Source organism: Halichoerus grypus, chromosome 4 (genome assembly GCF_964656455.1).
Source record: "Halichoerus grypus chromosome 4, mHalGry1.hap1.1, whole genome shotgun sequence".
NCBI classification, from domain to species: domain Eukaryota; kingdom Metazoa; phylum Chordata; class Mammalia; order Carnivora; family Phocidae; genus Halichoerus; species Halichoerus grypus.
The window spans coordinates 161,868,589-161,883,262 of record NC_135715.1 but is presented as its reverse complement, the minus strand read 5'-3'; the positions used below and the strand labels follow the sequence as shown (position 1 = coordinate 161,883,262).

Below are 14,674 nucleotides of genomic sequence, written 5' to 3'. Positions count from 1 at the left end.
AGATTTCAATTATCCCCAAATTGATCTATATATTCTATATAATCCCAGTCAAAATCCCAGCAGGCATTTTCAAAAAAAGAAATTGACAAGGTGATTCTAAAATTCACATGGAAAAACAAAGAACTTAGAATAGACAAAAGAAATTTGAAAGGAAGAATAAGTTTCAAAGACTGTATTACCTGACTTCAAGACTTACCATAAAGCTATAGTAATCACGACAACGTGGTACTGGCATCAGTATGGACCAGAGTTTCTCAATCTTGGTACTACAGACATTTTGAGTCAGATAATTCTTTGTTGTGGGCACTGTCCTATGCATTGTATGATATTGAGCAGAAGCTCTGACTTCTATCTATCAGAAACGAGTAGTATCTCCCTAGCTATGACTATTAAAACTATCTCCAGACTTTGTGCAATGTCCCCTAGAGGCAAAATTGTCCTGCTTGAGACCACTGAGATAGACAATCTATCAGTGAAAAAGAAGAGAGTCCAGAAAGTCACCCAAATACATGTGATTAATGAATTTTTCATCAAGGGTATAAATTTAATTCAATAAAGAAATACAGTCTTGGGGTGCCTGGGTGGCTCAGTCGTTAAGCGTCTGCTTTCAGCTCAGGTCATGATCCCAGGGTCCTGGGATCAAGCCCCACATCGGGCTCCCTGCTCCATGGGAAGCCTGCTTCTCCTTCTCCCACTCCCCCTGTTTGTGTTCCCTCTCTCGCTGTCTCTCTCTCTCTAATAAATAAACAAAATCTAAAAAAAAAAAAAAGAAATAGTCTTTTCATAAGATGGTACTGAAACAATTGGGTATTCATAAGCAAAAAGGGTTGTGTACCATGTATATAAAAATTAACTCAAAATAGATCATACACCTAAATGTAAACTCAGAGTTATAAAACTTCTGAGAAGAAAACCTGGAGAAAATCTAACCTTGGGCTAGGCAAAGATCTCTTAGATCTCTTACACAAAAGCATGATCCACAAAGGAAAAAAAAGATACACTGGACTTAATCACAATTAAGAACTGCTCTTTGAGGGGTGCCTGGGTGGCTCAGTTGGTTAAGCATCTGCCTTCGGCTCAGGTCATGATCCCGGGGTCCCGGGATGGAGCCTCACATCGAGCTCTCTGCTCAGCCAGGGAGCCTGCCTCTCCCTCTCCCTCCGCCTGCTTGTGTGTTCTCTCTTTCTAATAAATAAATAAAATCTTAAAAAAAAAAAAAAAGAACTGTTCTTTGAAAGATTATGTTAAGAAAGTGAAAAGATAAGCTATAGATCAGGTGAAAATACTTGTCAATAACATTTCTAAAAAATGGACTTGGGGGTGCCTGAGTGTCTCAGTCTTAAGTGGCTGCCTTCAGCTCAGGTCATGATCCCAGGGTCCTGGGATCGAGCCCCGCATCGGGCTCCCTGCTCAGCGGGGAGCCTGCTTCTCCCTCTCCCCCTGCTGTGCTCCTCTCTGTCAAATAAATAAATAAAATCTTTAAAAAAATAGATTTGTATCTAGAATATACTTTCTAAACCTCTATAATAAGAAAACAACAATTCCATTTAAAAATGAGGTAAAGATTCAAACAGACACTCCACTAAAGAAGATATACAGACGGTACATAACACATGAAAAGATGTTCAACAGCACTGGTCACTATAGAAATGGAAATTAAAACCACAATGCGATACTACTACACACCTGTTACAATGCCTACAATATAAAAGCCTGTCCATACCAAGTGTTGGAACTCTCATATATGGCTGACAGGAATGTAAGATGGTATGACCACTTTGGAAACAATCACTTGAGTTTCCTAAAATGTTAAATATATACCTACCATATGACCCAGCCATTCCACTATTTACTTAAGAGCAATGAAAGCATATATTCATACAAAGACTTTTATACAAATGTTCATAGCAGCTTTATTTGTAATAGCCAAGAACTGTAAACAACCCAGCTGTCCATCAACAGGTGAATGGATAAACAAATTATGGTATATCCATACAATGTAATACTACTCAGCAGTAAAAAGGAATGGACTATTCATATACTCTGACATAGATGAATCTGAAAATAACTATGCTGAGTGACAAAAGTCAGAAAAAGAAATGTTTATACTATATAATTTTTATAAAATTGTAGACAAAATTGATCTCTAGTGACAGAAAGCAAATCAGTAGTTTGGGGATGGTGAGGTAGGGATGGGAGGCAGGAAGAAGGGATGGATTACAAAGAGGCACTAGGATCTTTGGAGGTGATGGATATGTTCATTATCTTGATTGTGGTGATAGTTTCATAGATATATACATATATCAAAACTTACTAAATTGTGCACTTTAAATATGTGCAATTTATTTTATGTCAATTATACCTCAATAAAAATATTTTTAGAAACTGCCAATATCTGACTCCCCCTCTGTCCTCTGGTTTCAGAATTCTTTTTTTTTTTTTCTAACTGAGATATGACTGACACATAACATTAAATTTAAGGTATACAATGTGTTGATTTAGTAATTTATATTTTGCAATATGATTACCACCAGAGAGTTAGCTAATAACCACTATCATGCCACACAATTATTCTTTCCCTTTTTTATTACCTCCCTCATTCTTTCCTTTTAGATGTAGTCTCTGAGCAACTTTGAATTTTATAATGCAGTATTATTGACTATAATTACTATGCCGTACCTTAGAATTCCAGGACTTATTTACTAATTGCAAGTTTTACCCTTAAACAACATTTCCTCTGCACAATTATACCCATATCACATTTTCAAAGGTTTTCAATATTAACCATACAATTTATTTATTTTTCTCATGAATCAAATTTAGAATCCATTAGTGAGTTTTTTTAAGATTCTGATTTTATTCCTGAAGTTTTAAGAATTCAATCAGCAATGAATATTTGTATTATTTAACAATAGTTTTCATAGTTAATGTGTATGTGGCAAAAGTACACTAAGGCTTTGCCATTACAACTAGGTTAATTAAGTAGAATTACAGATATTTAGATACCAAAGTAATACACCATTTAAGATGTCTAAAGCTAAATCAACTGATGGGGAATAGTTAATACAGTACCCCTTCTGGAGAGAGTAAGATGTTCTATGGTCCTATAAAACAGGCAAGGTGGAATAAAGGGAAAAAAAAAAAACCCAAGAGGAAAAACACTGATGATCCCTCCTCTTTTAAAAAAACCCACATACTTCTTTCATTATGCCAAAAAAATAAAAAGCTGTACTTAAAGATATCACAATGCCAAGATGTGAGAAAAAAAATTACTAATACCTTATTACCTGCATTGTTTTAAAATGTTGATGGTTGGCTGAGCTGAGAGTACTAAATGCATATATGTCCCTAAATGTAATGATAACAGGAGTTACTGGTAGTTATGCTGTAAAACTTCCAGGTCCCAAATTGAACATAAATTTCTAGCCTAAGTTCTCATGTAATTAAAGTGTTTATTCAACATCTTTAAGATGAACAAAACTACCACTATCCCCAGAAAAAGTATAAAAAGAAAACTAACAAGTTTAAGAAAAAAATAACATAGGATTTTTAATGAAAAAAATTACATTATAACAAGGACACTATACATTAGTTACAATATATATATATACACACATTTTAAAACTTTTTAAAAAACCTGGTACAAATTAAATGACATCTTTCACATACTCACATGATTAAGTATGTATTTTGACAGGATGTAAAAATGAAACACAAGCTGGTGGGCCTCAAAATCAGAAACTCAGAAGCAGGACCAGCTTCTAAAGTCTGTTTTCTATCATTTTGTGACTTTTAGAAAACATTTACCTTGGATAAGATAAGGTACTTTGTATAAAAAGCTTTTTCTTTTAAGCATGTTAACTGCTTATGGAGAAAATCAATATTGAGGAAAAAGCCCACCATGATGGTGTTTATCTTTAATTCACTGTAGTATATATAAAATTCACTGGGCGGCTTTGGAACATGAAAACCACAATGATGAAAAAAGCTCAGCTGTAATTATGAATTTCTAACGGCTTATTTTGAATGTCCAACTCACTACTACAGATATTACACCTTGTAATACATGACACAAAAGAGCACATGTCAAAGTTTGCTGTAGAGCTGTTAGGAGAATGCCAAATACAGATACTGAAAATTTTATGCACTTGTATTTAATACCCTGTGCATTTAAAAAATAACTGAATATTTAAAATATGTAAACATACTTTTTAAAAAGCGATGCTAAGCACCTTTAAAATACAATACTGGTATATTGTGACTGAACATGCATTTAGAGGACAAATGAATTTTTAAAAATTTAGAAACTATTTTTAAAGAGCTACTCATTGAAATACTTACATGAAAATATTGATAGTTCCAGTTTCTACCTAAAAACCAAAAGAGTATACAATTAGGGACTTAAACCTTCCTTCAATGCTCTTTTTTAATTTTGCTTTTTGTTTGTGAGGATGCACTGTGACTTTCTGTCCTCATAAAAAACAAAAATAAAAACAAAAAACAAAACCAAAAATCAGTACCAGAAAGAGACATTCACATAGAATGAAGTGAGAGAAATATTTTTTAACTATGTTTTGTTCTTGATCAAGTGCCAAAGTCTGAATCCTCTAACATCTAGTTACATCCTAGGTAACTCACTAGAGTTTGTATCTTAACAAGCATTTCTCCTTAACAACTCAACATCAAAAAAGAAAAGAATGTCTCCAAAGGAATATAGTTCAATTGGTAAAATATTTAATAAGCTATTGCCATTAATGAAAAGTGAAGATTACTTAAAATCTTGAAAACAATTTCCATAAAAATTAGAAATAACAAATGAAAAGAATATTACCTAAAATGTAATACTAAACTATAAATTTAGACTTATACCCTTTAAGTACACACAGACTAAGAGAAATCTGGGTTTGAGGTAACTAAGAGCTGTGTTTAACTTAGAGTAACATAATCAGATTTGGCAGCTTGTGTGAAAATGCTGACATCAAATATTTTCAAATCTTAGAATAGTTAGCCATTCTAACTAAAAAGCATATATGTAATTGAATATTAACTTTGTATTAATAGGGGTATAAATAATACATTTTATATTAAATAGGGTATAAATCTAAAGAGCAAGGTCTTTTTACTAGAGTTCCACTGACTTCTAATATAACAATGCTTTATACTTAGATACATGCTGTGTACCTGCAACAAAGTGAATTAAGAATGGGAGACTGGACTTAGAAAAGCCAAAAATGACTCATATTCATGTAAAATATTAAGGTTAAATTTCATATATTTCATATGCGTTGAATATTAAACATTAATATCCATTTGAAATCCTTATTACTTTAAAATAAAATTTTAAATATACCCACACATGGTTCCTGGGGTGAAAAAAGCCTTTACGTTGATTTCTTGACCATTTATAATTGACATTTCTAGTTTACCAACCTTCCAGAAAACAGAGGCTTACAATGAATATAGTGATTAGTACCTATTCAGTATTTGGAGTAAATATACTTACTCAACAAGCAAACATATGTACACATAGTTGTTTTAAAGTTTTAAATATGAACTAATTTTTTAACTACAAATACTTACCTTGAAATACTATAAATTCTAATACCACCAATTCAGTAAGAACTCTGGCATAGAAAAATAAATACAACTCAAATTCTTTTCCATCCAGAGCTGAATCTTCAATACAAAATAGGAAAAAAAAAATCCTCTGCTGATATCAAAAAGTCCCCCAAACCATCTGTAAACACCAGGGGAAGTCTATTATTCTTTCTGAATTCTCTCAATTTCTACATTTTCCTATCCATAAGTAGTGCTTTACCTACAATACTATATAAACCCATGCAATATACATTTATTTCTGTTGCTTATCTGATTAATTCAAATTAAAATTCTGAGTACTTACCAAGACACTTTAAATTTCTATTAGATGACCATTAGTATGCTATTGGTTTGTAGTTTCAGGTATAAAAAACTATAATGGAAGAAGCCAAATTGCAACTACAGTTTCCACAGATGTGAATGCTGGGCTTCATGTTATGATTCAAATCTACTACTGTTTTATCTTTCCTAATGCGACAGACTACAAATAATCTCTCACCTGTCTGCTAATGTAAAGAATTTCTTCACAACTTTAAAGAGGAAATAAGTTCTTTTATAACTTTTAAAAAAGTCAACACACATACATACAGTCACACACACACATACAGTCACACACACACACTCACACACTATTTTTTGTTGTTGTTTTTGTCTTTTCAGAACCCAAATTGGATATTTCCAAGGGATGAGTTAGGTAACTATTTGTGTTCAGACTATATTGTCATGAATAAATTCAGATGATCTTTTGAAATACTGGCCTTATCAGATAATCAAAAAGCATAAGAATTATACAAAATGAGAGCAGTAAAATAGCTTCCAAAAATATGGACTTGGCAACAAACATATCAGTTTTAAATCAAAGTTGCTCATTGAACTAGTCTTCAGTCCATTTATCACATTGCTGCACTTTGACAATATTCACCTTCTTTTTTATGACATCAGAAGTTACCCAAGTTGTAAATTCTGAAAAGCTTCAATAATTTATGTGGCAGATAATTTCTTACAGTCCAAATTTTTTTTTGCTTCCATAGACAATGCTGGTTCTTTGGGTTCTTGCTTAACTTGGCTCACAGAAATGGTACCTTCTGGATTTTCTTCAACTTTAAAACCAAACATAAAAGAAAAACCCTAAAGGTTAATGTAACTTATAACACTGGAATCTTAATAATTATATGAATTTAGAAGCAAAAAACAGTGTATTTGAGAACTCAGTATTTCTGACATCTTAATAGTCATTCATAATAAATTCTCTCAGGATGTGTACACCTGAAGCTAATGAAACATTGTGTGTCAACTAAACTTCAATAAAAAAAGGAAAGAAAAAGAAAAATAATAAAAAATTAAATGTTGAGAAGTTAAAAAAAAATTCCTTCAGTATGTTTCTGGTAATAAAAACAAGAAGAGACTAAGAAAACCATAGTTATTCTCCTCTACAGATACTTTGACAAAAAAGCAGTCCATAATTTGATAAAATTATGAGGACTATCTCATATTTAAACTTAACTGCCTTTAAAAATATGTGTAAATAAAAGTCAGGAAGTCTATTATTTGAAAATGATGTTTTGCAAACAGTAGGTATATGTATTACAAATTTACAAATTTGTTACCAATCCCATATGGTTTCCATATGTGGCCATATATAAGGAAAATATTCCCTCCCTAAAGAAACTCAACTACATAAGTACTTTAGAAAAAAATATGCCACATCTTAAAGGATAGTTCTGACTTAGCTCTACAAGCTGTATGTTTGCTTATTTGAAACACTGTACAATGCACTTACTATTCTGATTTTAAAGTACTTATGACCAAATTAATCTGATTGCAGGATACCAGCAACACTATCTTGAATTGGCAGGTGGGATGTCTAAGATAAAATCTTTCTCTTTCTCAGGGATATCAGTTTTTCAGTTGCTATAGGGAACCAAGATTAAGGGGACCAATATTTACTCAGGAAAGTATGTTGAATACCCCTAATGCTTGTCACATATGGGTATATTAGGAGTTTAGCCCACACCATAAAGAAAACCAGTAGAAGATGGATTTGAGTGACCCTGAGAATTCATATTCAGGTAAAGTAGTCCCTCAGATCATGATCTAACTTGATAAATCATGCAAGTTCAGATACAAAGAGGGTCTCCTTTAAAACAATCTGAATTAGAGCTCCCAGAAATACCTTGGTACAACATAGAGGGAGGAAGCATGTTAGAATGGAAAGAACTTTGGAGGCAGATAGATCTGGGTTTAAATCCCTGCTCTATCACTTTTAGGTAATCTCTTAACCTCCCTGAGCCTTGATTTACCTATCTGTAGAATGGGCACACCATCAACTATTTCATGAAGTTCTGAGGATTAATTCACATATATTCCTTTTCTCTCTTTTCTACTAAACTTATTCAGTAGTGACAACTGCCACAGCTCTCTGGATAAATTTTCTTAAAAGTAACACTTCCAATAAATTTAAAAGATAATGATTCCTTTCTGGAAGGAACTACCTTACACTTTTCCTTACCCAGAAGAATGATGACTAAGAATGGAGGGTAAATACTTTGTATGTTCTAAGGATAATTTCTATGAAGATTTTTGTTCTTCAAAGCAAACTGCAAATCTTTCTGCACAAAAGTGCCCAATCCGAAACATTCTATGTGGAAGGGAGCGACATACATTAAGTAGCAGTTAGAATTTATCACTAGGTTGACTGGGTTTGTTACAAAGTGAAGATAACAAGGTCTTGGATTAAACCCAAGTCCCCAAGGCTTAACTAATTCCCTTTCAATTTCCATAGAACTCAACATCTAAGTTTATATCTCAAAATCTTTAACATTTATATCTGCCTACTTCATTCCATTTTTCCTTGTAACACTTTTTCCATAGTAACATTTACACTAAATGTTTTCCTTTTAAAGTTTCTCATTTTATGGGGCACCTGGGTGGCTCAGTCAGTTAAGCATCTGCTTTCAGCTCAGGTCATGATTTCAGGGTCCTGGGATCAAGCCCCACTTCGGGCTCCCTGCTCAGTGGGGAGTCTACTTCTTCCTTTCCCTCTGCTCCTCCCCCCGTTCATGCCCTCTTTCTAATAAATAAATAAATACATAATCTTAAAAAAAAAAGTTTCTCATTTTTTTCGTGCATTCTAAAATGACTCTCTGATTTCATATCACCATAGATTTTCTATGTAAACTGAGGTAATTAGGGAATGAATAATTTTGATGGAGAAGAAAAAATAAAAAAGTTTAAAAGTTATTATGCTCTTGATATTTCTCCCTTTTTCTAGTAATTTTACTTTATTTATTTATATTTTATAAACCCCTGAGTAGAAATGATTGTTTTTTTTCTGTAGTGTAACAGTAATGATAGTCCATAAAGGCTAAAAAAATAAAATCACAAGTTGCTTTTAACTTACTAATAGCTGGGTGGCTATCTATAATCTGTATTGGGATGGTCTGCACATTTCCCAGCAGAATCCGATGAACACTTCCTTCCATATTCTCTGTATCCTCAACATCTCCAACTTCCACCAGCTGGTCCATTGCAGCCAGATTTTGATCTGGTCCCGGAAGGCTACCCATGGTAGAGGCAATAATGCTACTGTTTGGGGTAAGGCATGTATCTGTTTGAAGACTATGACTTTGACCAAGCAGTAGAGAATTATTACTCATTACAGTACTTTCTAATGAATCCAGGAGTCTTGAAGGACTGGAGGAAGGGTGGTTATTTACTGATATTGGAGCCGTTGATCCATCAGGAGAAGTGAATCTTGGTTGCAACTGCAAACCCTTTTAAACCAAAAAGAGTCACATCAAAATGTTTAAATTTACTAAGTATAATTTTCTCATAGGATATATTATTCTTTTGACACATAATTGGAATAAAATACAGGTGTATAATTACTAACAAATATCGAGGACAGAAACAAGAATCAAAGGAAAAGTAGTACAACTAAACTTTATTGCATGCATAGTCAACTCCAACTTTTTCAAAATGTATTGTTTAAATGATCTTATATCAAGATACAAAAAAGTCAGGAAATTAATAATAAAAACATCTGTAAAAAAAAAAAAAACATCTGTGATCATTACCATAATTCTATAATAATTCTATAAAATCCCTAGAAGAAGAAGAGAGATTAAGGAAGAAAGGGAAGGGCTTCAATTTTGTCTATTTCACTGGATACCTACCTGTAGTTGTGTAAATATTTTTGGTTGAAATGAGGAAAGTGAAGAAAGCAAATGGGCTGGCTCTGGAGACAAAGAACCCGTTGTCTGATTTGTTTCCACTTTGGTGTTAATTGATTCCCCTGGTGAATTTCCTAAGTTATATAAAAAAAATCAGCTATCAAAACAAAATAATGTTTATGGTTTCTATGCTATGTGACACTGTATTTTATTACAACACTTACTATCATAATTAGAATAGGAAATAAATTCAAAGGTTTGAAAAGGACTTTAAGAAGTTATTTTGTCCACTATTTCCAGAACTGGTAGAATCAGAATCACTCAGGAAGTTTTTAAAAATATAAATTCCTAGGTTCAACCTCCATTAATTTTAATTCAGTATATCTAGGATGTGATGTTGGAAACAGTATTTTTTTCCTTGAAAGATTATGTATTTGTAACTCAAATCTAGTCCATTTTCTATGCTATGATGCTGCACTACATCTAAACTTCTCTGGATGTGTGAAACCTATTGAACCTCTCAATTAAAAAGACCAAACTCAATTCATCTTTGGTAGCCCTAATGCTTAGGATAATGCCTGGCATAAAGCTGGTCCTCAATAATAACAGCATTAAATTTCTTTCAATAACTCATTTTGGAATAAATGACTAAGAGTAAAAATCTGTTTTCTTAAAATCTCATTTGCTAAAGTAATTGTTCTTAGGGAATATAGTTCCTCTCATGTAATTTCTATGTTTTAACCCAAATATATTCATCTCTTTAAGTCAATCAAAAACCAATTATCAACAACCGTTTATTGCTTCCATACTGTAACTAAGTAATTTTTCAAAATGGCCCTGGTGTCAGACAAGGATGAATTTAAGCACTAGCTAGCTTTTCTCTGTAACCTTCAACATGCTACTTAACTTGGTTTTTAAACTTCAGTTTTTTCATCTGTAAAATCAGGATAGTAAGAGAATCTTCCTCAAAGCGTTGTTGAGAGGATTAAACAGCACTCTCACATTTCTTGGCTTCTTTAGTTTTTTTTTTTAATTAAAGTATAGTTGACACACATTGTTAAATTAGTTTCAGGTGTACGATACAGGGACTCCACAAGTTTGTATGTTGTGCTATACTCATCCCAAGTGTAGCTACCAGCTGCCACCATACAATGCCATGACAGTACCACTGACTATGTTCCCTTTTATCCCTGTGACTTGTTCATTCCAGGATTGGAAGCCTGTATCTTCCACTCCCCTTCACCCATTTTGCCCATCTCCCACCACTCTTCCCCTCTGAGAAGCATCAGTTTATTCTCTGTATTTATGGGTCTGTTTCTGCTCTTCATTTGCTTATTTGTTTTGGTTTTCAGATTCCACATATAAATGAAATCACATGGTATATGTCTTTCTCTGCCTGACCTCTTTCACCTTTTGGCTTCTTCATTTCTAATTGTCCTTGTACGTCACTCTGCTATAGTCACCCACTACTGCTGTCATATCCTCGACTCTTTTACATCTAAAAATCTCTAATTCAAACATCCCATTCTTTGATCACAACCTCTTATTTTTCCAGGGATTCTGCGTAAGTACTTCACTACAATTATTCAACCTCATGTGAACCTCCAGTCCATTGATTCCTCAGTTTTCTTCAGATATATCAACTTTTTTTTTTTAAAGATTTTATTTATTCATTAGAGACACAGAGATACAGAGAGAGACAGAGAGCATGAGCAGGGGGAGAAGCAGGGGGAGAGGCAGAGGGAGAGGGAGAAGCAGGCTCCCTGCTGAGCCAGGAGCCTGATGTGGGGCTCGATCCCAGGACCCTGGGATCGTGACCTGAGCTGAAGGCAGACGCTTAACCATCTGAGCTACCCAGGCACCCCTATCGACTTCTTTCTTATTAAAATTCTCTCCCTATCCAGCTTAGTCGAATCCTACGGTTATAGTTTCAGTCACTCTTGCAAATCCCCTAACCTCCCTTGCTTCTTTGTACTTTTGTTACAACCCCTGGTAAAATCCTAACACTGAATGAAAATGGCCCATATATGTGAAGCTGAATGCGAGTGAAAGAGAAACTTGCTGCTACTACTAATACCAATTCATGATCATCAACTTCAACAGGACTTTCACCTGTATCTGACAACCTCACAAGGTTTCTATATTTTAGAAGATATCAATTGTCCAATCTTGGCCATACTTCCTAAGATCTTTTTCACTCTCAGCACTCTTAAAGAGAAAAGAGAAACTATCAGAAATTTCCTCAGCTTCCCATCATCAAAGCTATCAAATACCTTCATCTTCATCTCTCTCTTCAGATCTCTCCTATCTGAAAATACCTTCTCTCAACCCTTTTTCCCCTCATAGCACATTGTCTCTACGTCTTCATTCATCATTCACTCTTCAACCATCCCAATGTGGCTTATTCCCAATCCACTCCACTGAAATGGCTCTGATATGTATCTAAGCTTTCCAAACCTGATTTCATGAACTTTTTTCTTTCCCCTTGCCATTACCAAATCCTATTCTTACACCAGTGTTGCCTACCTCAGTAAATGCCACTATCAGTCAGTTGCTCATGGAAGAAACCCAGGAGTCATCCCAGATCATTCCCATTCTTTTACCTCCCACACCTATTCAATCAATAACCAAAACCTTTGAAAACAACTTTTTTTTTTTTTTAAGATTTTATTTATTTATTTGACAGAGAGAGCGAGAAAGCACAAGCAGGGGGAACAGTTGAGAGAGAGAAGGAGAAGTAGGTTCCCTGCCAAGCAGGGAGCACGATGCGGGGCTTGATCCCAGGACCCTGGGATCATGACCTGAGCCGAAGACAGACATTTAACCATCAGAGCCACCCAGGCGCCCCATCTGTCCAATTCTAGTATAAATGCCACTCACTGTAGACTAAACCACTATCACACCTTTCATTTGGACAGCTCTAAGGGCCTCCTAAGCCCATTTTGCATATCCAGTTTTATCTCCAAGCATTGTCTATGCTTAAAACCATATCAACTTTCTTAAGTTCCTTGAACATGACAAGCTCTTTCTTGCTTAGTTTTCAAACATGGTATCCTTTTGATTGACAAATTCCTATCCATTCTTCAGTTGTCAGTTTAAAAGCCACTTTCTCAAATGTTAGTTCCCTACTCCCTAGATTAAGTTATATGTCTGTCACTATTCTCATGCAATTTTGCACAACTCTTTTATGGCACTATTCATAACAGTAATTAGAATATATGTGCTTAGTGTCTTTTTCTCTTGCTAAATTTGAAATTCAATGAAGCAAGAAACTTATTCTTTTTTATGTCCAGCATTTATCACAGTGAGTAAAATATGTGCAGAACAGATGAATAATGATAAAGAATTTGAAAGTTATTCTCTATGCACAGTGACTTTTAAAGGTTAAACAGCCAAAGAATAAAGAAATAATTGTACTGTATACAGTTATTCATTAATTTATTCTAAAGCATTTATTTAGATGTTAACTTTGTAGCAGGAATTATGCTAGGCACTAGTTATGTTAATTTGAATAAAATATAACCCTTGCCCCTGAGTAGCTCAAATCATAATGAAAGATACAGATATATAAACAAAAGGATACCATGTTAAATGCAGAGGTAAGTATAAAAGAATGAATGTCTAACTTTATATAGGGGGTGAAGTTAAGAGAGCACTTAAAGCCAAATAGATTGATTTGAGTAGTGAGAGGAGTTAGCCATACAAAAGCAGAGAAAACACATTTCCAGAAGAGAAAAAAAAAAAAGGGTAAAATAAGCTTGGAATAGTAAGAAAACATAAGAGTAAGAGCATATGAAAAAAGCAAACCATATAAAATGGACAAAGTTTCCTGATCAAGGTATCTTAAGGTTATCACTACTGGAATTAGCCTAGCTTTATAGTAAGCTGTACTAGCAGTTGGCCTCAAAATTTTAATCATAAAGCATAAAAGCTTATTATATGAGGAAATTTATTTTTTTTAAGTTTATTTATTTTTGGTAATCTCTACACCTACTATGGGGCTTGAACTCACAAACCCAACATCAAGAGTCATATGCTCTTCCAACTAAGCCAGCCAGGCACCCCTTATTTTTAATTTTTGTTTGAATATAGTTGACACACAATGTTACATTAGTTCCAAGTGAGTAACACAGTGATTCAACTTCTCTGTATATTACGCTATGCTCACCACAAGTGTAGCTACCATCTGTCACCAAACATTGTGATTATAATATCATTGACTATATTCCCTATGCTGTGCCTTTTTTTTTTTTTAAGATTTATTTATTTATTTGAGAGGGGAGGGAGGGGTGGTGGGACAGAATCTTCAAGCAGACTCCCCACTGAGCATGGAGCCCAATCTCATGACCTGAACTGAAACCAAAGCCAGATGCTCAACCGACTAAGCCACCCAGGCAGCCCTATGCCTTTTATTCCCATGACTTACTCATTCCATTACTGGAAGCCTTCTCCCACTCCCCTTCACCCATTTTGCCCATCCCACCCCACCTCTCCCCTCTGGCAACCATCAGTTTGTTCTCTGTATTTATAGGTCTGATTCTGCTTTTTGTTTATTCATGTGTTTTGTTTATCAGATTCCACATATGAGTGAAATCATATGGTATTTGTTTTTCTCATGAGAAGTTTGATTTATTTTACTTAGCATAACACTCTCTAGGTCCATTCATGTCATTATAAAAGGCAACATCTCATCCTTTCTTATAGCTAAATAACATATGAGAAAGTATATATGAGTAACATATAAGTATATATGTTTAAACAGCTATAATTATTTTGACAAATCCTAACATAGTTGTTCCTGTCTCTTTGGGCCATAACAAGAGCATATGACTCTTGATGTTGGGTTTGTGAGTTCAAGCCCCACAGTAGGTGTAGAGATTACCAAAAATAAATAAATAAACTTA

General features: G+C 34.1%; 1 protein-coding gene across 11 annotated transcripts in view; it reads right to left on the bottom strand.

The window, feature by feature from the left end:
* CARF (calcium responsive transcription factor) overlaps positions 1–14,674 on the bottom strand; it is a 93,597-nt gene that overhangs the window by 27,373 nt on the left and 51,550 nt on the right. For 4 of the 11 annotated variants that reach the window (XM_036073918.2, XM_036073926.2, XM_036073925.2 and 1 more), the window contains 3 exons: positions 9,774–9,904; positions 8,999–9,371; positions 3,538–4,370 (listed from right to left, as the gene is read on the bottom strand). In XM_036073918.2, coding sequence (XP_035929811.2) covers positions 4,225–4,370; positions 8,999–9,371; positions 9,774–9,904 — 650 coding nt within the window. In that variant the 3' untranslated portion in view covers positions 3,538–4,224. Of the gene's footprint in view, positions 1–3,536; positions 6,699–8,998; positions 9,372–9,773; positions 9,905–14,674 lie in introns of those variants that run through there. The other 7 variants (XR_013447326.1, XR_013447328.1, XR_013447327.1 and 4 more) reach the window with 5 other exon arrangements.